The sequence below is a fragment of the Hydractinia symbiolongicarpus genome, chromosome 3, assembly GCF_029227915.1.
Source record: "Hydractinia symbiolongicarpus strain clone_291-10 chromosome 3, HSymV2.1, whole genome shotgun sequence".
Taxonomy (NCBI): Eukaryota; Metazoa; Cnidaria; class Hydrozoa; order Anthoathecata; family Hydractiniidae; genus Hydractinia; species Hydractinia symbiolongicarpus.
In genome coordinates this window covers 9,963,723-9,988,269 of record NC_079877.1, presented here as the reverse complement: position 1 = coordinate 9,988,269, position 24,547 = coordinate 9,963,723, and the positions used below count along the sequence as shown (strand labels likewise).

Genomic DNA, 24,547 nt, shown 5'->3' with positions numbered 1-24,547 from the left:
TTTATGATATAATCTCATAAAAAAGTTTGGAGCCTATTGAAATAAAATGAAAAAGAGAGACTATGTATAGAGAAATTTAAACCAAAGTCAGTTAATCAAAAAATAAAGAATTTAAACACAAAGCTACAGGTGAATCAAATGTTTTTAAATTTGTGCTGCTTAAACACAGATAATATACAGGAGCTCTTGCTTTAGATTTATTCAAAATTATACAGTGATGTACATAATGTATTCGACTTGGGTTAAGGTATAAAATATACTGAATTGTTGAAAGAAACTTTTTAATTAAACTTACAAAATTTCTTTACGCAACTAAAAATAGTTACAGATGAAGTTCCAAAATTTTAACAACCTTTTCTTTTTTACTAAATTTTCCTGACATAAGTTTCTGGGCTAATATTCCTACAGTTTTCTTTAAAATGTTATTTTGAAAACATTTATTGGTCCATTACAATAAATAAAAACATTATTTGATGAACATCAAACTTTATAAGCACCTAGGAATGTTTTTAGACAAAATCCAATAATATTATAAAGCCTTGATAATTTATTGCCACCATGTTTGTTATAAATACCAAGATTGATAATTCAATAAGTACTTCAGCTTAAATACACAACAAGAAAAATGTAAAATCAAAATAAATATAAAGTATATAGTACTGACAATAAACAACTCATAGATAAAAAGCCATTTTGTTTCACTTTGCAAAGAACAGTAAGAATATGCCACATAATCAAAAAAATAATATTCTAATATCATGCAAGTATGGCTTATACATAAAGTTGAGATTTATGTAACGTATGTAACTAAACTTTTAGGTTTTACGCAGGGAATTATAAGGTGGCTAAGATATATTACTACACACTGCAAAAGTAAAATTATAGACCATTAGAACTAAAAGTTGTTTTTATACAATATAAATCATCAGACAAATTTATCTACCTAAACATTTCTACAATACTATTCAAAAAACAATCTCCCTTCAAACATCTTTTAATCTTTCTCATTCAGTTTTTCTTCAAGTTTTTGAAATTCCTGATCACTGATATCGTCCAGCTCATCCCTTACCTCTTCAATTCCACTAACCTCTGGAATATAAAACTGCATCATATTCTGAACACCATGTTTTAACGTAATTGATGAACTAGGGCAATTCGTACAGGAGCCTTGTAACTTTAACTTTACAATGCCAGTTACAGGGTCAAAACCCTTGAACAGGATATCTCCCCCATCTTCTTGAACAGTAGGTCTGATACGAGAGTCCAACAACTCTTTAATCAAGAGCACGATTTCGTCATCATCATCACAAGGAGCAGTGTCATCAGCTGGTTGATCGTCGCTGAGTATAGGCAAATTGCTGCTGAAAAAATCCATAATGGTAGCAAAAATGTCTGGTTTGAGTAAGGCCCATGATACCTCATCATCATCTGATTTTGTAATGGTTATAAATGTCTGTCCATAAAACACCCCTTTAACCCCATGTATCCTGAATAGCTGTCGAGCAAGCGGAGAACGATAAGCTTGTGATGCTGATGGGATATCTACTGTGCCACTCTCCAATACATCACAACCAGGAATAAACTTTAGGCTGTTCGGATTTGGTGTGTCTTGAACGCGGATAAACATAGTACGTGTAAAGTTCTGTAAAACATTTGGTATTTTTGTCTTGAAAAGTTTGCTACTGGTCTCGGTTATTTTGTAGAAATTAATGTACCTGATGTTGAAAGCCAATTTGATTCCTTTAGGCAATATACACATGCATCTGTTTGAATATGACAAAAATTTCTTGGAAACGTGTCTCAATGCCATGTTTAATAATTCCTTATTAAAAAAAGAAAAAAACATTGCTGAATTACACAAAAGCAATGCAAACAATACAAACACTTTTTATGATCTGATAAACCATGAGGTGATGGAAGTTATATAATGTAAAAGACAGAAGTATTATTTGTTCTATTGAAAATACTTATATATGTGCAATATGTGTGAGAACCACTTTAAAAGAAACAATTTACCAAAATAACATAAATAGATTTATAATTATGTACAAGCAACTTTCACTTTTGGTTAAATCAATCAATATTCCGAATCTAACAGCACTGAATCTACTGATTTCAAGTCCTTATATGGATACTCTATGTATGCAGATTTTAAATTGATCACTATTTCCTTGAAAAAGTCAAAAACAAATGGGTCACTCAGATCACAAAAAAAATTTCTTATTTATTAAGCAACTGCAGACGAAGAGATGTGTGCCCTCTAGACGGGAAATGTCAGGATAAGCATGTAATTAATCTATGCAATGTGTCCACAATTAACAACGAAGAAGATGCAAACTACATAGGCTTCAAGCAGAATACATTCAAGTCCTGTTACAACCAACATATACACACATTTAAATAAGAAAACAAGTTAAACTTCACAGAACTGTCTAAACACTTGTGGCATTTGAAGAAAAAAAGGTATAGAACCGATATTTTCTTGGTGAATAATCGACCATAGCTCTCCTTATAAGAATGGTGGAAGCACATGCAACCTTTGTCTTACGGAAAAGTACCATATCATCACATCTAACTTGAAACTATAAAATGAAAGAAGAGAACTGGTTTCTACTTCCATCATGTAAACAAGTATTTCTTGAAAAACTTTGAAACAATCAGACTCGACTTAATTACATTTTATTTTTTCTTTCATACAAGACATTAATATGGTTTAGAATACATCTGATAATCGCTCAGCGTGAAAATCAGAGTTATGTACATACTTTAATTTTTATCTTGTAATTAAACAAATGAATATTAGCTCTATACTTTTCGTATTGAGCACTCTTTCCATAAATTTCCTTTTCAAGATATATATACAAGTATAACAAGCACCGATAGCATTTTTAAACATTCATTATTAACATGTTTTGAAAGTAATAAAGAGAGCTTGAAGTTAAATTGTAATTTAGAAGAGTGATTTTTTGTTTAGTGCGGCTTTGAACATACTGCATATAAATAATTACAGGTTGAGTGAAGCAATAGATACGTTAATTTAATTTCACAAATTTTTGAGACTTTCTTTTGTTTGAGAACAAAAAGGTGGGTAATACAATAGAATTCCAAAATTATTGACAACCAAATAAAAAGTTATTAAAAAAATTTTTTGGCAATACATTTGTATGAAAAATCACTACGTTTCAATACTTAACCTTATTGGTTGTCTCATTCCGAAGGTGCTGTTTTAATTAGAAAGATTGCATCTGGTGTGTGCAATAATGATAATTTTCTAAACAAGTTTATTTATAATGAACGTTTATTATACATCTGGTTTCCATAAAAATTATTGTCTTCAAAAGCTATCTGACACAGCTTCTAAAAAAAATCTATTTTTAAAAAATCATGTGATTCTTAAATAATAAAGCAAAGTTTACGCTTGAACAGCGTTGGATGTGGTATTTAGTTTAAAAAACATAGAAAAGAACTGCTCCAGCAAGTTTGAAGCATTGTGAAAACACTGCTTTAATGCAGTGCAGTAAGAGAGACAGAAATTACTGCATGATAAAATTTGAAAATTTTTTCAATACATAGCACAAACATCAACAAAACACCAATTACTATTATTAATTATGATTTTTTCAGACCAGTGAAGTATATATCTCTTTTTAAGATAAGTAGATAAGTAATTAGTTTTTTAATCAGAAACAAGACAAATACAGTGTGTTCAATATTTTTTAAAAACTGTTAATGAATGAGTTTCAGTCGCGCAACCAACCCAACACCAATCACAAGAAGCAAGTAACTCGACTAACTTTTGTTATGGGGAGCTATTCCCAGCTTTTACCTAATCTATAGTGAAATTTCTTTAAACATATTAAATCCCTAAATTCTTGGTACACGATTGATGATGACTTTTTTTAATTTTGATTAATATAAAAAAAAGTGGAATTATATCTTCAAATTAGAAATGCAAGAAAAAGTTCTTCTTCACCATTCTTTATTCATGGGTAAATCTGCCACTTACAATTCTCAATCTTGCTGTCCTTTTAAATTTCCGAGAAAGCATTAGATTACCCAGGGCCCAATCTTTTTGGAGAAAACAAGAAAACATGGAGTACGTGCAGCATGTGAATGCTGTAAGACAGCAACAGATGTAAGTTTAGAAAGAATTATTTCAATTTTTTTATTGTTTAAGGACTTGAAGCTTATCTAGAATAAAACCCAATAAGTATTAAGCGGAGGAAAAACAGTTTCCTGTCTGCACATAGTTTCATTTTATTAAATTTTATTAAGGGCAGAGAGGTGAGAGCAATTTATATAAGAAATTGTTTCCAACAAGCCATATCAGTTTATTAAATCTTTGTTACTATTTTACTTTCAAAACATTTTTGTATCATCAAAATTATAAAGTTCATACGAAGTTTATACATTTATAGTTTGTATATATAATTTAAAATTTGTTTTTCTGCTCCCACAAACACATTTTTAGACCGCCATCATTCAACCAACTCACTTTTGGTGATAAAAATTCAGGTCGGTAAGTCGGAAAAAACCCTGTAAATTTTTTTTCTAATCTAAACGTAATTCAGCGATTCGGTTTGACGTCATAACAATTTTTTAGAGGTAAAAAGTGTCCGTATTTTAGGTGAGGAGAGTGCAGAGCTAGACACATTTTGGACTTTGAGGAACAATGTTAGGAAGTTTGGACAAATATAATTTTTTGGAGCAAAGTCTAGATAGCTAAGCATCATTTCTAGACAGATTTTTATTGTGGTTACTATTCGTTAGCTATTATTCATCCATTTCCATATTTTTAGCATTCTTCCCCCTACGAACTAGGTTTGTTTTCACCCTGCGAATTTTTAAAAATGGCGAATGTAGCACAAATTTGCTTCATCAATTAGCAAAATGTCAATCATCACTATGGCAACAAAGCTGAACTGAATCGCCGAATATAAGGTCACAAAATTTGGGCTACCCAACTCTTAAATAGCATGAACGATTTCATATTTTTAACGAATATATTTTTAGGATTTACTTACAGTCATTGTTTACAGAAAGAAAAGAAAATATGTCTCACAAGATTTTACTGGTGCAGCAATTTCATGCTGCCATGTTTTAGTTTAAGATAATTTTACGTGACCGACATCAATAGTGTGATACGGGTCTGACCTTGTCCCCAACAATTCCCGTAAAAATTAATTCCTTTAAGGTACTCCTGTGCTACTGACAGTTTACAGGGCGGCGAAAAAGGGTCTGCAAAACAAACAATGTCAAGTGGCGCTATACTATTTTTTGGTCCTGGGAACGAATTTACTTGCTCTGATCTAAAAACCCCGGGAAAAAATACACCTGACCGACAGACTGACTCATTTTTGCAGTGTCTTCAGGATGCAAACATAACATATTTTTTATGCTGTTTATGCTAATCTCAGAGCAAACACAGATTATTTGTTATTACATTAATGTTATTACACCCCATTATGAACAGGGGTGAGCATGTCGTAAACATGCTGTTTATTTGGTAAACGCTCTATAAATTCAAGTCTGGATCTTTTAAGAATATTTTTCTTTTCTTGCTTTAAATGTTTAACATCTTTTAAATACTGGTTAATCTTTGTCAATTGGTTACAATTTAAAGTGTTTTTACCATTTAGTTTTTTTTTAATCAAGGTTTCAGCTGTAAAGGTTTGACCATAAAAAGTCCATGTTTTACCCCATCCATAAATGTGAGCACGGAACAATATCATGTTACAAAGCGTCTGCATTCATATAATGCTTAAACAAAGCTCTATGGTTTTCTAAGACTAGCAAGAATATACCTTTATGATAATTCGGGTAAACTAGCACTCGTTTGCAGCTTATTTTGTGATCGGAGGAGGTAAACAGCACACTTTTATGAGAGTTTATTACAGAGAAAACACGTTCTTTCGTGATAACTTTTCTTGCCGCATTTTTTTTTAACCCTTTCAAGCCTTGACCTCAGGCATGCAGTTTTGTTTAGGACTCAAAATCTTTGCCGTACTCTCCACATTTTAGGAATGATGCACCAATCTTATACCCTCGGAACCGCCATCAATTACTTTTGAATTTTAAAGAATATCCAGAGTTCCTTTTATCCAGCCAATTTCCAGCAGTTATAACATGTAACCAAAAAATGCTGACAACTGCAGTTTGCCTTTCACTACATTCATTAAATTTTCACAGCTTGTTTATTGTATATATGAGTATATCATGTGAATTTTAGCTCTATATCAATACTAGCAATTTTTTTATGTTAAGTTGAACTAGATTTTTATAATTTTTTTTAAAATAATATCTGCATATATAATTTTTTTTTTAATTTTGGTATCAAATTGTCTCATGAAAAAAGGGTAAAAATTTGAGCCAAAAAGGATAACAATTGCTCAATTTAGAACAATCCAGTCCAGATGTAGCGTACACTTACGCTCAAATTTCACACTTTTTTCTCAGAGGAGTTAGTTGTTTATCTATTGTTTTATTAATTATCTTGCTAGTCATGTAAGTCATTACATAAATATTCCAAATAGCGTAATTGCAAATGTTATCAACTATATCAATGTGATACGAAGAGCCAATAGCCAATGTTTAATAGCTTTATGAAATATAAGTTTTGCAAAGAAACTAAATATGCTAGCGAGAAGGCATTGTTGGTTGCGCGAGGTAACTAAAGCTTTTTAGCGATAGAAATAATATATTTTAACAAAGATTGAAACTTTAATTTTGATAGAAAAAGATAGGAAAAACATTTTTGCTATTAACAAAGTGGTGAATGGTAAACAAGTTCAAAAAGAACCTTTAGACAGGAAAAAAGTTGAGTATTTTAAGCAGATTGTGTAAGTCTATAGCCATAAATAAGTATCAATAATCAATTGAACACTTGGTTAAAAAACAATCTATTTTCATGAAGCTTTTCGTAATCTAAGTTACATTATCAAGTGTTTTATTAATTATTGATAATTAAACAGATTGTTTTTTGGTATTTTGCAGGCCTTTTCAGGAAAATTTTAATACGTGTGTGCCAAAAAGCCAACTCAAGTATTTTAGGTGTGTTTTTGGGTGTGCTGCACCGGTTAACTCCCTTTAAAATTTGTCATTTTGCAGGTGCTATCAATAGCACGCCTAAGCCATTTTGCGTGTGTGTGGAGGTGTGCGCGTGCTATTGCACGCCTCTCCTGAAAAGGCCTGATTTTGATGTTTCAAAAACAAACTGAAAATTGACTTGGGCAGGCCCGGTTAATGCTATAAATGAGTATTTGTGACGACTGAAACTAAATAGCAGTGACTTCATTTAATTTTATAGCTCTTTTTTTATTAATATTTTTTAAGTTCGTACTAAATCTTTTTCCAAGATTTATTTTTTAGAAAAAACACGTGTTTTTAACTTTGTATCTTTTTTTACCAAAGCAAAATGTTCCCACAACAAGCAGTTTCACCTTTTATGCACGTCGAAAGTTATATTTTTAGACTCTTTCTTCGGTAATAAAATTTAAAACAAAATATTCTCACAATGAGTTTTTTGATGTTTCCAGAACGTCAAAAGTTATATTATTAGATTTTTTCTTTTAAAATTTAATTTGTTTTTGAAATCTTTATTGTGAAGGGAAAAGTCCCGAACGTAGGGTTTTTCTGTTTGCGTTGTTAAACATTGCTTTTTATAAAAAGAACTTTTAAAAGTTTTGCATCTTAAAAAATATGTTTCAACAATAAAGAAATATTACTAAAAGTTTTAAAAGTAGCATTAGTTTTTTAAATATTTAGATCATTAGATTTGTTGTTTTTTAAAAGAGCTTGTGTTTTTTAAATATGTCGAGATTAAAATCGCGTTACTATAATTAGTTTCGTTGTTAAAAAAATAAAAATTCAATGGCCTTCGCGTTTAATTTTTTCTTGCCCAGAGTATTCTTTATAAACAATATTTCTTGCTATGCTTTTCTTCTTAACACGAAGCAATTTTTTTCGCGCAATTTGAAAGGAACTTGCTATCCTAAAACTTTTTTGAATAAAAGCAATATTTTTTTAAGTTGAGCGTACGCGTAAGCTTACATCTGAACTGGACTGTATATTAATATTAGTACGATATACAATGTTTTCGATTATTATTACTAAACATATTTGATTTCTTTTTCCCCATTTAAAAAGATTTTTAAACTTTATTGAACATGTTTTTTCTTTGGTGTTATTACATCACGAGAAAATTCGTTCGAAAGATTAAGGTACAGGACACCTAACCTCTCCCATGTTCTGGTTATATTTAACTTGCATGGGTGTGCACTCTTCTCGCAGTATTCTCTGTGACAATGAAGGTCCGACTAACTTGTGATATGGTTCCAAATGGTCTTCCGTCTTTCATTCAAGTCTGAGTGTAATGCACCAGCCGAGCATAAGAGTGTCAACATGAAGGAAAGGGGCTGACTTTAATGTTCTCTTTACCTTACGTTCTTCATAACACCACTCATTTAAATTTCACAACAAAATTACGTCTGCAATTTTTTTGCCAACTACTATGCTTCAAAAACTCCTGAATGTAATAATTGCACACCAAAATTATAAGCTAGGCCTGTGATACTGATCGCAGGCCTGTATTAGTGTAGGCGAACGTACGACCACACGCAGGTGCAAATATTCATGAGCAAGACTGTTTTCCTGCACTTATTTTGGGCCTGCTCTGACAGCTTTCAACATTTAAAGAAAAAGGTAATTTAGCATGAAAGAGTGAAAATTGGTCTAGAAATTTTTATCTTGATTGGTTCCTAAGATTTTGGACTTAAAAGTTCTGCTATTTATGTGTGATATCGTAATCGAGGTATGAGTGAGGTGTTGTATTTACCAGTTTTGGCAAGACATGTGGTTAAAAATGTTTTTAGGTCATTCTCCAACATTAAGTTAGTATAATTATGCTCAATATGTGTTTTAGATCTATTTAATAACGTCATTATTTTTCATAAATATTGAAAACTTTGAAGTAGAATGATTTGCGAATAATTTTTCATAGAATTATTTGCAAAGACAGCATTTTCTATTTGCAAATTGCAAATAGCAGCCGGCTAATTAAACCCCTGTACTATACAAAATTATGAATTGTGATTTAGTTATTGTTAAGTATGTTCCTACATATACTTCCATTATTGTAAAGCTTAAAAACCTATATATATTTATATATATATTTCAAAACAACTGTCACAAGACACACCAGTTAATTTCTTTCAATAAAATGTTAAAACTGTGTGTTTCATAATTTCAAACAAACTGTGTCAAGCTGCATTATATTAGATGCGAGATCGCTCCTAAAATGTGTTAGACAAGTGAAAAATAACTCGCCTAAAATGTCAATTTATTTGTTAGGTGCGTGAACAATCACACTCCTAAATAGAACTGTAGTGAGTAATAATTCTAAGAAATCACATTACGGAAATAAAAAAGCAAAAAACATGGAAGACTGCAAAATCTTACTTTCAAACAAGGTCACGCGATGTCTGGAATATTAAAGAAGAAAAAGATTTGCATGTTCGAGAGTAAATTGGTAAATTCTGAATGAAAAGGTAAAATGGTTAAAAAAACATTTTTTATTTTGAATTAAAAGGTCAAAATGGTAACACTTCTTTGATAAGAAAAAGAGGCAGAAAGAGATTTCTTTAAAAAACAGAATTGCGCGGAGGAATCTAGTTCCAAACAAGGACAGTCAACCACCATTTTAGTGGTTATAGTTTCTTGGCTAATTAAATAAATGTAATTGTGACAATTTGCATAGTAGGTTTGCAAAAGTCTGACTGAATTTCAATGACTCGTTTTTTTCGGGCAAAACCTTTCCATGCCACTTTACCTGATCGCAAATCTATCAAGAGGCCTGTTTGTAATCACTCGTCATCACACGCGTAATGCAGGCCTATCAATAAGAAAATAACACCAGAGCAATAAATGGCTCCCCTAAGGATGCAATAATTTAAACTAGGCAAGCAATCTGAATAAATAGAATAAGATTATAAACGCATATTTTATCACAAAGTCTTTTTACTGTAAATAATAAGAAAGAGAACATTGATTTCCATGTGACATGAATTGATATTATTCAGCCAGTAAAATATTTTTTAGAATTGGGGGAACAATTAATGGCTCAGCCAGTTTCTTATTTCTCAGAACTGGGCCAGCCTTAGTGTGAGCAAGAGCAATTGCTCTCCCCTTCTTGATAGGCCTGCTAATGTACTCAGGCAAGTAATAAATCATGCACCAAAATCTTAAAACATTTTTTACATGCGCGATGTACCACACACCTTTATCTTTTTTAAATGATGCAACCTGCTGTTGGGAAGAATGTTTAAAACTTTGTATCATGTTTTCTTCCTTATTTTTAATCAACTACCGCAATGTTTTTGCTTTGTACGATTCTGTTGTAATAGTTTTCCAATTAACTAGGGTAAAGTTTTAAATTTGTATGATCCATAATTTAAACTAAATACAGCGTTTTTGCCTTTGCGATCTAATTTTAACAGTTTTTAAGCAATTTACATTTATGATCCGGTTTTGTTGATTTTTTAAACAAATAGTGGTGATGTTATCGTTTCCTACAATCTTTGCATTGCAAGTGACCCAGGGTAATGTTTTCACATCTCATTGTTGCATTTTGATTGAGTTTTATACAATGTACAGAGATGTTTTCACTTCTTGCAATTCCGTTTTTACAGCTTTTAGGCTACTGTAACATTGTAGCTTCCTGCAATCCTGTTTAAGTTACTAAATGATCTAAGAAGATATTTTAGTTTTCTGCAATTCTGTTTAATAGTTTCCAAATGACCTATAGTACAAAGCTATTTTAGCTCTCTGTGATCTTTGCTTGGTACTTTTGTGATGAAAATGGTCTTATTTAAATAACCTTTCCTTAGAAGTCGGTAACGTGTTTAACATGATAATGTGTTTTATTAGAAGCAATTTTGAAAAATTTTGAACTGAGACTAATTTAGGGAAGTGTTGAAGCAAAGTAATATTGATTTTTTAAGCAAATAGGAAACTAATGTGGCTCAATTTGGAAGCAACTATGAAGCAACTTTTCATACAATGAAAGGATTTGAAACTGTTTTTGAATGAACTGAGAAAATTTAAAAATGATATTTTTAAACAAAAAAATATATTTGGTTTCATTTGAAGTTTAAAAAAAGACATTCCACTGTATTCCACTTTTTTCTTCGATCTGATTTGTCTCTTTCGAAGTCAAATTCTTACAAGTAGTGAGATTGTTAGTTAAAGCTGCCAAGGCATTTATTTCTGACAAACTATACTCGGGACTTAATTCGCACCAGGAAATTAAGTGTAAAGGTTGTGTATTTCTGTTATAGAAAAATATAAAAAATGAAAGTTCCATCCCTACAAGATTTGGCAGCTTCTGAAGCACTGAAAGATCTGGATATATTAAAGTGTTATGCTCAATATTTGCCTAAAGCTATTCTTTATGTTCTTGTAAAGAAATGCTTCTTTATTTCAAAAAAAAGGTTGGCATTCTCGTTGTTGATACAAAATTGGCCATTACCAGTATTTTCCATGCAGGACATTGGGATTGAGTTAAAAGAGGACGATGTCATTTTTATTGCCTCGTTAATTCAGAAAAGGCTAACAGGATCAATTCAATGTTTCGATTTGTTGTATGATAAATTTGGGCAGCTAGACACGCATGTAACTGATGCGTTAGTGCGAATGTTTTTAAGTAATGCTCCATTGTTGTCAATTAACCACTACGGCCCTGTTGCATCTACTTCGTATAGCAGAGCAATTGATTTGGCATGTGGAACAACTTGTTTACGATGTGACAACAATGTTATGAATGATAATGAAATAGTTTGTAGAATATTTAACACAAAGGATCAAATTTACTCTTCATTAGCAATTAAAGTGGAATTGGTTGTAAACAGTGACAATGTGGACAATGTTATAGAGTTGTGTAAACAGCAAGAAAGTACAAGTGAAAAGAGCTGCAATACACAATTATTAGTTTGTAGCTTGCAGTTCCAGTACACATTTAGTAAAAAGATTGCCAAGGTGTTGGCAAGTGTTGATCAGGAAAAATTGGAAAAGGTTGATTTAAGTTTTAATTGTTTGTCGGAAGGGAAACGTTTAAAATATATATGTTGTGAATTGAAAAATATATGTAATTTATCAACATTATGCATTTCTTTTAACACCATATCGTCCTATCAATGTCACACTGTAGCTGAGTGTTTGCAGATGCTGCCTAAACTGCAGTATTTAGATTGTTCGTTTAATCGTCTTGGTGATGGACTTGTTGATATACTGTCCGTAGGTGTACAGTCACATTTTTTAACAGCCTTGATAATATCTGGCTGCGAGGTTACTAAATTGGTGGTAAATGCTCTGCTGCAATCAAATAACCTTCACCATTTGCAGAAGCTCAAGATTGACCAAAATCATAGGATCGGCAGGGAGAAAAAATTGTTTCTTTTGTTTCTGGAAAAACTGAGTGGATCCCTGCAATACCTAGATATTTCATCTTGTGCATTCCCTTTGAAGGACCTCATTAGTATTTGTCCTGTTTTGTGCAAACTTCAGTATTTACGTTGCTTAGTTGTATGGCCAAACCCTGGTGTTACTGAAAACACTATAAACGATGATATATTGCCACTGCTGAGATGTTTAAAACATTTAAAGACAGTTCCACCTATTGGTGATGTTGCCTTACCATCAAAATTGTTTTATGTTGCTTAAAAAAACTTGTGTATGCGAAGCTATTATGTTTACATTTCGCTAATACATTGTTTTTAGTTTTTATCTTTGTCTATTTTGTTAATTTAATTTTTACTTTATGTTGTATTTTAATAGATGTAATATACCGACTCTAATTTTAAAACATAAATTTGATAAGAAGCTGTTATCTTTAATATTAATGTTTTTTGTTTTAAAACCTCTTTCTGGAGAACGTTATAAAATAATTTTATACTTTGTTCATGCTTTCCGATTCTCTTAAATCTACTTATGGTAAAAATTGATACTTTTAAATAGTCTTGAGCAACCTGAACAAAACGTTGGCCATAGTTTTAGGAAACAATAGACCACATAAAATTTTTAAACTGCAACATCAGTTGCTAGAGATACTTCAAATTTGTTATTGTGAAAGTTAACGCATGTTTATTTAGTTATTTATAATTTCACTCAGAGGATAAAATATTCAAACTGTGAAAAATAATGATGTTGTTTTTACTGTTTTCTGAATGTGAATTAAACGCAGGCACTGTTCTTGTGTTGTAAATTAAGAACAAGAAGAAGCAAACAAGAAGAAAAAAAACTCCTGAAAAACAATGTTGTCCGTTACGTGATTATTACTTTACCATTGTCACCATTGATTAATAATACTTTTTCTTTTATTTGAATTTAACCAGTGTTAACTAACAACATCAAATCATTGTTACAAACATTTTCTACTTTTCAGTTCCATACTAATCAGGTCTAAACTGGTTTAATTTAAATATTTAACTATTAAATTCTTTCAGTTAATATTGAAACCTTATGAAAAGGCACACATTGTGTCTGGCAAAGAAGAGGATTGCGTTTTCTCTACTGGCTTTCAATTTTGCAGTTCACAATCATTTTTATATTCCAGACATTCCTTTTAGTCTTTACTGTTAATTTAGAAAAGCATAAGCTTGCCTGAATGAGTCTAAGATGCAACATGCAACAATCCATATACATGACTCTAAATGTCAACTCATTTAGCAGCATGATGTTGTCTGGTGTTCAAATTTTCAGTATTTTCAGCCTCTGGTGTTCAAATTTTATATTATTATAGTATTTTTCAGTAACACCAGAGGCTGCCTTAACATTAATAAATTGGTATATATACTTTGCAGTGATGATACCAAGGGTGTTAACATTAGAATAAAATATACAAATCTTATTAGATATTTAATATAGTAATTTTGATATTAGTTAAATTTGTTTTGATTCTGTTTTTCTGACAACAAATTATTATTTTAATCTTGTAAATTTTATATTTTAGCCTTTGCTGTCAATGTGGTACTCCAACTCCACCAAACCCTTCAAACATCTGCATTGCTTGTATCCGAACTCAAGTTGATATTACAGAAGGAATACAAAAACAAGCCTACTTGCAATTTTGTAAATCATGTGAAAGGTATTTTATCAATGCTGTTGATAATTTGCTATTTTAAATTAAACTTCAAAGGTCTGATGAAGCCAACGTATGTCTTTAACATCTACCCTAATTTTCACGATAACAAAAATAATAACATTAAACAAAAAAGTTTTAAAGAAAAAAAAAGGAAAAAAAACAAATTCTCATCCCATCTGGTGAAAATATAATGAGCATAGAGGATAATCAATGTTTATTTTTTGTTGGTTGAATGTCAATCTACAGTTATAAACTAACAAGGTGAATCAATAACATTACTTTACTTAGGATCACTGTTGTTAAGGCCACTGAAAGTTGATTCTTTGTTCAAGTTTGTTGCAATAAAACTAAAATGCGCGATGCGCTAATTTGCTAATCATAAAAATAATTACGTGGTTAAACAGAAGTTTTCAAATTTTTATGTGATTTATAACGAAAATTAGTTACTTTCGCTAAAATAGTTATAATACAAGCGAAAAACAAGACAGATTATTGAAAATTAGCTACTTTCGCTAAAATAGTTATAATACAAGGGAAAAACAAGACAGATTATTGTCGTAACACCCTCCTTCATTATGATTAATATATATGTTTAAAATTACGCTAGCTAAACTGTAATACAGTTGATACCATTTAGGAAAAATAATTAAAACAAGATAGAATATGCTTGTCGTAACACCCTCCTCCGCTATGATTTTTAAAAAATGATTTTACTGCTGCGAAAGACTTTAAATATTCTCAACTAAACAACCATAGTCCGAAAAAGAATTTGCACTGAAATTTAGATTTTCCTATAAAACTGCGCAAAAAGCATTAAAAGAACACTAAAATTGTTTGTTTTATTTTTTTAAGTAGGAGAAGAATATCTTGCTGTATAAGTTTCGAAACAGCGCAAGTATAACCTGCTGTAAGACTTTCAAATCAATACAAGTATATGCTGTACAACTTTCAAAACAGCATAAGAATAATTCTTGCTGTATAACTTTCAAAGCAACACAAGAAAAATTCTTGCTGTATAACTTTCAAAGCAACACAAGAAAATTCTTGCTGTATAACTTTCAAAGCAACACAAGAAAAATTCTTGCTGTATAACTTTCAAAGCAACACAAGAAAAATTCTTGCTGCATAACTTAAAAAACAAGTTTTTAAGCATGCAAGTATTTTTATCTTTTCACCTTGAGAACTTGTTACATATTTTTTAGTGAGACAAATTATTATTATTTTTTCTTTGCAACTAAAAAATATAAACTGCGTGCGTTATGCAAAAATACATAGAAAAAAACGGTTGTCATAATACCTTGTTGTTCCGACCATACATTCTCGATAAAATTATTTTTATTTCGCAAACCGACCCACCGTAAGCTACTATCGACTTTGCCCATGGAGCAACTAATTAAATTGGAGTCGGCTAAGTACACCATTTATAATCTCGTCATTTTGATTCTCATTAAAAATTCAAGAAATAGCAATTGCTACCTGTATTGTGATCTACAATGTCATTCTGTGAAAAATATTTTAAACGTAGCCAGCACCTTGAAAATTCTTGGAAATCCTTACCTTTTTTAAAAATTGTTTTGTTTTAGATAGTTTAAAAATTCTAGAAATTCTAGAAATTATTTTTCGGTTTTTTTCTTCCAATTCATTCAAAATCATCACTTGTCAATTCAAATTGATATTTTCATTTTCTTAAACATCCTTGAAAAACACAAAGTTACTCTGTTTCTTATTTTGCATGTTGTTCCATTTCTGCACTGTAAGATTTCCTAATATTATTACCCATGATCTGTTCTGTTAACAGGTCAAGTAATAAAAATAAGTTACTAAACCGATTTTTGCTTGTTTTTAGGTATTTACAGCCACCGAATTATTGGGTATCCTGTGAATTAGAATCAAAGGAATTGCTTGCACTATGTTTGAAGAGGCTGAAAGGACTTGCAAAGGTTTTTTTTACCATTATTGATTTTACAACTCCTTACAGTTGAAAATCTCTTCAAGCATATTTTTTTTGGTGTTTTATAACATTCTTTGTATTGTTTGTTATTGTTACGGTAAATATTGTTCTCTTACAGACACATTTGGTTGATGCTGGTTTTGTATGGACTGAACCTCATTCGAAAAGAATAAAAGTAAAACTTACAATCCAACAAGAAGTAAGTGTAGAGTTTTTTATTCCAATAAGTAGAATATTATTTAAACTCATGACAACATTTTTGCATAGTGTTTTTCTGTGTTTAGGTCCTTAACTCGACCAAACTGCAACAAACCTTTGTTGTGGATTTTATTGTGCAAGGTCAAATGTGCGATGACTGCCATCGACGAGAAGCAAAAGACTTTTGGAAAGCTGTTGTGCAAATAAGACAAAAGGTATTTAAACTTTACCGTATAAGAACATGTTCGCAAAATTCATTTGACATACTTATACTTTTAACTCCTATATATATTCCTTTGTTCATTTGCATGTTGCAACCGATTTTTTAAGCTCAGTAATTTTGCTAAACACTTGCTAAATGTATAAATTGCACCAGAGTCTATGATTTGTCCTTTCCATTAAACTATGAACATTGTTTTAAAATCTCAAAATACTAAGGATAAGACACCTAACTGATGTTACAGTATGGTATTAACATGTCATTTTGTTAATAATACGTTTCTTTTTAGGCTTCACATAAAAAGACTTTTTATTACCTTGAGCAATTGATCATAAAACACAATATACACTCAAACTGTTTAAACATAAACCAAGTTCATGGTACGCATTAATCTTAAATCTCCTTTTTTATTTTAAATGTCAATAGTGTAAACCATTGACATGTTGTTGTTTTTTTGTCATGCAGAGGGCCTAGATTTTTATTATTCCAACAAGCAACATTCAAGACGAATGGTTGATTTTCTAAACACTGTTGTACCATGCAGGTAAAGTCTGATTTATAATATAATTGTAAGGAAAAATAAATGTTTTTGAAATTTTCTCCTCTTCCTGTTTTATGGAAGTATTTTTTTGTTTCTTTGAAAAATAACCTAATAAAAAAATTGATTCTTGGTTTAAAGGCATAGCACAATTTAATCTTTACAGGCTGTTCTTCTTTTTTTTTGTTCCCAAAATATTATTACGCTTTAGAATGAAGACATCAGAAAGACTCATCTCCCATGATATTCACAATAATAGTTATAACTACAAAAATACATTTTCAGTTGAACTGGCATCAGTTTGCAAAGTATGTAATTTTTTATAGTTGATGCATCATCTGTGCTGCTCCTTCTGTACACTACAAAGCTTCTTGCTGCGTAAAAACGTTTCCATTGTGTTTTTTGTGATGAATAGGGTGTTTTATAAATGTTGCATGGAGCAAAATGTGATGAAGGAATACAATGTTGTTCATAATGTTTTTTTAGAATGATATTGTTTGTCTGCCAATCAAAGTTGCAAGATCACTTGGAAATATAAGGCAAGTTTTGTCAAGCTTACATAAGGCTTTTTATTTATTTACACACTCGGTAGAAATGTGCGTTTGGTTTTGTCTGCGTTTTTCTGGTGAACCACTAGGTTTCAACAGGGACCTCTTTTCTTCTAAGCAGTAAATTAAACCACTCAGCCACCAACCACCTGCACTGGCATGCTAAATTTCAACTTTTGTTGCTTTGGGTTGCATGTTGAATTTTTATACATACGCGCTGGCATGCTAAATTTCAACTTTTGTTTTGGGTTGCATGTTGAATTTTTATACATATATATATATATATTTGATAAAATGTAGAGAAAGCAAATTTATAAAAACTCCCAAATATTCACCTGTCACATGAGATAGTAAAATATAGGCTAAAATAGATATATAAGGTTGTTGCCAAAACTACTATTTTGCAAAATCACAGCTGACACCAGAATGCTTAAAATCAGTTTCTCCTACCTGTATTTTATCATATAATCTTAAATCTCATCCCACTTTTTGGTGGTTTGGTTGCTGCGATCCTCTAAAACTTCCATGTAATATTTCAGCCTACTACATCAACCACTAAACACTAGTCGGTGGCCGCAGATAAATCCACAAGTTCTCCCATCGTTGCTTTATCGCATTTTGTATGTCTTGCTACTGCGGTTACCATTTTGTGTGACAGACTGACATATACGTATTATAATATAGATACGTTTAAAGTTAGGGAAATACTAACATCTGTATTTCTCTAATTGAAACTTTCCAAGGTATTTTAAGTTAGTGTACTTAAAACTGACAATTAGTTTTCAATTCTCTGCTATCTTGTAATGATCCGAATGTATGATCAAACCGGGTGGATTTTTTTGTTTATCATTGATGTTGTCTTTAGTGGGGTTTTTTATACCCTGCATAGATTTTAAGTATATATTGTCCTTGCAGAGTAGTATAAGAGGCATAAACATTGTCCATAACAACATCTTGTTGATGGAAAGTAGCTGTTAATCACAAAAATGTCAATGTTTACCTGATCAACCTTTTCTTTGGATATAGATTATTTCTTCAGAACAGGCTGGCAGCTCCACTTTGCTTTGTAAGAACAACGAGAAGTTCAGCAGAATGTCTTTAGAATTTTTGACTAACAAATTTCTTTGTCAAAAAAAAGGTTTACCCAAATCTGTGTTTTTATTTTTACAGACAATATACCGTCTTGTATTTTTTCAATAATAATATTTTTGTTTTTTATCACTTCAGCCAAATCTCTGTTTGTTACAAAGTAACAAGTAATCTACACCTTGTGGATCCTTTCACTGGAAAAAGTGAGTAGATTTGTTCACCTTTTTCTCTCAGGTGACTTACACTATTTAGATAAGAGATAAAAGTTTTGGTGCTCCCATTTACAAGGATTATATTCTACTTTTATCTTACCGAAAACAAAAAGTGTTGGGTGGACCAGGCTTTTCTGCATCAGAAAGCACAGATTAGTGTTTTAGGTGTGATGCATTGATAAATATTTTGTAAAGATCATCATTTGCACATGCTATCAACAGTTCGCCTTATCAATTTCCGTGTGCACACACGCACTCCTCTCCTAAAAAACGGTAGAGATATTATCTTGCTTATGCAATTTACACTTAAAAGGTCGAGTGATTTAATATGGCTTACACATTGTACATACATCCACAATCCTCGTATGTTTTAACAGTCTTTGTTTATAACCTTTCTTTACTTACCGTATTTTCCGGTATATAACCCGCACATCGTATAACCAGCGGCTCAGCTTTTTTAGGGAGTTATAAGCTAGATGCTACCAGATAGCCCGCACCTTCGCATAACCCGCATAAAATTTCAATTGATGTGTTTTACTTAGCCGCACCTTTGCATAACCTGCATCGTGTTATTTTTTATTTAATTCAGCGTATTTTTACTTACCCTAATCATTTTATAAACATGTGCATGTGTTCTGTTTTTTTCATCACAGTTGGGGACGTTTAAACTCCAAACACGAGAACCGAGTGTCTGAACTAGCGGCTCTCTCAGTCTTAACTTCCTTGTCTCTGATTGCAGAAATAATAATGAATTAAAATTAATTTGACAATGCTGTTTTCCTTTTATTTGTAAACATTATTTTCAGCCAATAATAACTCATACTTCCTGCGATTAAACAAACAAACAAAAAAAAACCCATGCTATCAGCAATGTACGGAATGTTCTTTTCTAATGTTTAGAATTTTGTTATCTATTTATATCCCAGCAATCACAGTATGCATAATAAAATGAATGGCAGCAATGAGGAGGAGATAGTTGTGTGTGTCTTATCAATTGTATTTTATATTTATTTTTGATGTTTTTAGTGGCCACCTGTTACTCGAAGGTGGCGAAGATAAAAAAAGAATTATTGTCTATACTTAAAAAAAAAAATTATTGTCTATACTTTAATTTTAACATTTTTTTAATATTTTTAACAGGAATTAATAATTAAGTCCTGGGCACTAGGTTGTGAAATACGTGTCATTTAAAAAAATGATACCTGCTATATTGCTCTTACCAGAAGCAAATCGGATATAAAGATATAAATAGATTAGAATTAAATTCAACACAAAAGAAAAATTATCTCCAGAATTGTGTTTAGAGAGAGCTCGTAATATTGGCACTGACAAGCAATAGAGATTTAAAGCAATTTCACTGTGTGAATAAAATTAAATCATGTAGTTGAAGTAAGATTACGTAGATATAGGATCGTGCATGCAGTTATATTAATGTACGCATTTTTTCCCGTTGGTACTATTTCCTTCGTTGAATGTATAAACTTTAAATTTCACAATAAATGACAGAAAATATAAAACTTATCACATAACCCGCAACATATTATAACCCGCACTAACAGTGGAAGTCGTAAAAATCAACTTATAACCTGCAGGTTATATACCGGAAAATATGGTATGCATTAATTACGGGCGAACACATTACATGAATATTTTTGTTTGTTTAAAGCTGCTGAACTTACTACTGCTGCTTACTGGAGAAATCCTTTCAGTTCACTTTGTGGACTAAAACAACTTGCAGAGTTTACAGTTTTGGATGTGGAGAAGAACAGAGATACTTTGAAATCAAAGGTGGGGGAGTACATTTGATTAGGAAGGCAAACAGCGACAGTGTTACATTTGATAACATCATGAAGCCCACATCATGTCCATGTCATAATCAAGATAAAAAATTTTTTTGCTGTTGTCTTTATGATAACATTCTAAAAAAAGAAATTCTGTTAAGCATTTTTTAATATCTGATTCTGTTTATAGAACTCATTGAAATTAGTAATGTTACACTTGTAACTTGCCTTAGTTTCAAGGAATTATATTATTTTGATATACTTTGTCGTAGTTTTGCCAAGCAGATGTTTACTTGATGCGAAATAATGATATGTCTGGTTCTGATGCTCAATTTCACTGTCGTACACATCTAGGACATCTGTTATCTGCTGGTGACACTGTCATAGGGTAAGCATTTTAACACATTTTCTTAGTAATAGTGTGAAATAATGTATTGATAAACCTGCAAATTCGCTTCCCAAGTGCTGCAAAGATAATTAATTGAGTGTGATTTGAGCTCAAAACCTTTTCTTTGCCAGGCAATTACTCTGTGCAGTTTGCAGCTTATCAACATACAAACGTTCTAAAAAATGCAAATAGAATACTCAAAAAAAAAATTTCTCGCAATGCAGTTAAAATTTGTGTATAGCACAAAGTGCCATTTGGTATCTTGATTCTTTAGGAACTTTGTTTTGGTTAATGTCAGTTTTAAAGTATTTTAAACAGGGTAGTAAAGATGTTATGCAAGAGTTAGGTGCAACATGCAAACAAGTTCTAGTTATTGGTGTTAATGGCTTAATTTTGTTGGTAATCTGTTTGCAATGTGTTAGGTTTAAATAACTTTAGGTTCTTTACATCCTGATGTAAACGAAGATAATATTTGTGGTTGTTGTTGTGTTTTTATTGTACTTATGATCTCTCCTTAGGTATGATTTTACAACAACCAATTTGAACGACCCAAATTTAGAGTTAATTAAGAAAGACAACATACCAGATGTGGTAAGCTTTTCATGAAAATCATATTACTATTAGGGTTTCAAAAAATACAACTGATTTTAAGACATGGTGCAGAAATAGCATGCATGTGTGTGCCTTCGTGGTTTTCATGTGCATGAGATAAAAGGCTAACATAGAGATACACAAAATAACGTATACCATGATTTTAAAATTTTTGAAGCTCTGACTAACAGCCCAGGAAATTGTATACTGTTGTTGGAAATTGTATACTGTTGATGTGGCATAAAGGATATAGCCAATGGCTGGATTCAAGTTAGAAACTTATGTATGTCTTTCATTTCAGAATAAATGAAACAAATTACCTTTTTTCACAACGACATGAATACTACTTTTGTAAAAACACTTCAACAATCATGTCAACAGTTGGAATTGAAATTGTTATGAACCACTTCCTTAAAAAGCAGAACTAACTAATTTGTTATTTTATCACACGTTCATTTCAGATGACATTTAGAGGAACATTAAAATTCACAAACCTTGCAACGCAATATACTAATAACTTCAGTTTGTTATATATCGAAAATATAAAACTGGTAGGAATGACTTAAAAAGAAAGACAAATTATTAATTATGATGTGTATTACACAAATCAACTTTGAATAAACAAAAACTTAAGAATGGTTAAATAGGTTTGTGGTCGTTAATAAAATCCAAAGAAACCAAAAACGGTATACAAGTAGAATATTTTCTTACTTTGCAATCATTTCCTTTTGGAACACAGAAAATAATTATTAGTGCTTTTTGTTTTCTAACAATAACATTTCATTTTTTTTAATTTTAGGTGTTAGTGAAAAAAGTGTATGGTGACAAGAAAAAGAGGAGTAGGAAAAGAAATTGGAAGCTGAAATCGCTTCCAATGGAAAAAGCGCATAAGGAGTGAGTATAACGTCTTGTGTTATCAGTACCTTTTTTGCTGTAAAAGTATTAAGAAAAAAATATTAAATAATCATACATACTTTTGGGCCAGTAAAATAGCCAAGGCATGAAATGAAATTGTTAAAAAAGACAGTGTCTGTACACTTTCTCAGAATGCCTATTTTGTCAGGAATGACAGTGGTTTTTAAGAACTGTCAAAAATGTCAGGAATATCACCATTTTCCTCAATATATATCCTGAAAATTTCAGGAATTTTATGTTATGGTCAATTAGAACTATTTTTATTATTCGAAGTATTGGCAAGGATTTAGTTTCAGATCTGTTCAGGAAGTATTTTCGTTTAATCTATTCTCTTTTGCTTGTATTACATTTACATTTTTTGGAACATCAGTATCTTCCTAAAATAACTAGAAAAATAAAACAAAATATTAAGACTTAATGGACTCCTTGTTTCTGTATTGTCGTTCGTAAAATGTTTGTGGTACAAGTTTTGTATATTTGTGCAAAGGACATTGTTTAACGCCGAACTACATCTTTAAAAAACAAAAGTTAAACATTTTATCATTGAATTTTTAGTTCCTTTTTATGTTCATGAACAGTTTGTGTGCCAAATGCTCTTTGTGAAGTCTATGCCAAAATCAAGCCTTGTTTGGATTTTATCTATGCATCCTAAAAAACTTAAAAACTTACCAAATGATTATCAAACAACCTTAGAACAGATGCCATTCAATAGAGTTGTTGTCTTAATGTATTAAATGTAATATAGCATCCTCCAAATTGCTATGCATGCAAGTTTTTATAACAAACGAGATAAAAAACTAACTGAGTGTACGTCAGATAGAAATCAGCCATAATGTGCATAGGGGAATTTTATTTGTAAGAGCATTGTGTTTTCTGTAATAAATGACAAATTGTAAAATATACATCTTAATGATGCTAGGTGGGGTGTTATCTATATAGATAAATATTATAATTTTTTACAACAGGATTACTTATGTATATATTTACACTTTACATTTTTTGACAAAACTTTATGATTTAAATTTACTCCATAGAGCTTTTTATTCATGACATATTTAACTTTTCTATCTGGACTAGTTCGTCTCACAGCCTTCAAATAAAATCAGGGATGGAATGGATATGGTTGTTAACCTAATTGAGAATAAGTTTTTACGTTGTGTATTTTTCATGTTGTAGTGACTATGATGAGTTTTTGGAAGATTTGGAGGAAGATCGTGAATACAGATCTGTAATCAATATCTACAGAGGTTTGTTTGTCAATCATATTCTGTGTTTCAGATTCAGTTCTAAAAATGATAAGATCAATGGCTATATAGTTGTGAAATGCATGTCATAATTTGTTTTTCATGTTGGCACTTCGCAATTGCTGACCAATTGCATGTGTCAACACAAAAGACAGTAAGAAAACATACCGTCAATTTTGTGCCAACGTGAAAAAAATTAAATTAGAAAGGCAGTAATAAATAAAGTATATGTCAAATTTCTTGTGTATTGCTTTTGAAATCTGTTTTGGTAATGTTTAGTCATTGTTTTTCTTACGCGGGAAGAAAACAACATAAAAATAAACATATGAAAATAAACATATGGAAATATTAGAACCGTTACAAATTTTCAGATATAAAATTCATTTTTTAGATCGTGCCAAGGTAAATGCCAGTGAAAGTGATATTGAAGATGCTCCAACTGTTGGGTTAGAGGAAATGTTGGATGATTTACAAATCGAAGATCAAGAGATGAACAGTGACGAAGATTAAGTTTGTTTTCACGAACGTATTAATTAATGTACACCAGCAAATGTATCAATGCATGTACATCAAATGTTATTTTGTGCAAGATATATATTTTAATTAGCAAACTAAATTGTATTTTGCTAATTATTTAATTCAAATTTTGCGTACTGAATAAATATATATTTTGCTTCTAAAGATGTTGTATTTTTTCACATCCGTACAATGCATTTGTTTTTAATAATTTTCATAAAA

General features: G+C 31.0%; 3 protein-coding genes across 3 annotated transcripts in view; 2 read left to right on the top strand and 1 right to left on the bottom strand.

Moving 5' to 3' along the window:
• Positions 1-24,547, top strand: part of LOC130635619 (uncharacterized) — a 102,016-nt gene that overhangs the window by 69,526 nt on the left and 7,943 nt on the right. The window lies entirely within an intron of this gene.
• LOC130635618 (NFU1 iron-sulfur cluster scaffold homolog, mitochondrial-like) lies at positions 530-2,542 on the bottom strand. Its single transcript, XM_057444996.1, has one exon. The coding sequence runs from the start codon at positions 1,844-1,846 to the stop codon at positions 995-997; it is 852 nt and encodes a 283-aa protein (XP_057300979.1). The 5' UTR covers positions 1,847-2,542; the 3' UTR covers positions 530-994.
• LOC130635614 (60S ribosomal export protein NMD3-like) lies at positions 3,434-24,490 on the top strand. Its single transcript, XM_057444990.1, has 16 exons — positions 3,434-4,135; positions 14,003-14,137; positions 15,981-16,074; positions 16,204-16,284; positions 16,370-16,498; positions 16,793-16,883; positions 16,969-17,047; positions 17,253-17,349; positions 17,528-17,580; positions 18,817-18,881; positions 20,557-20,678; positions 20,944-21,059; positions 21,578-21,650; positions 22,450-22,544; positions 23,742-23,812; positions 24,201-24,490. Exons 1-16 carry the CDS (start codon positions 4,092-4,094, stop codon positions 24,317-24,319), a joined length of 1,464 nt encoding a protein of 487 aa, XP_057300973.1. The 5' UTR covers positions 3,434-4,091; the 3' UTR covers positions 24,320-24,490.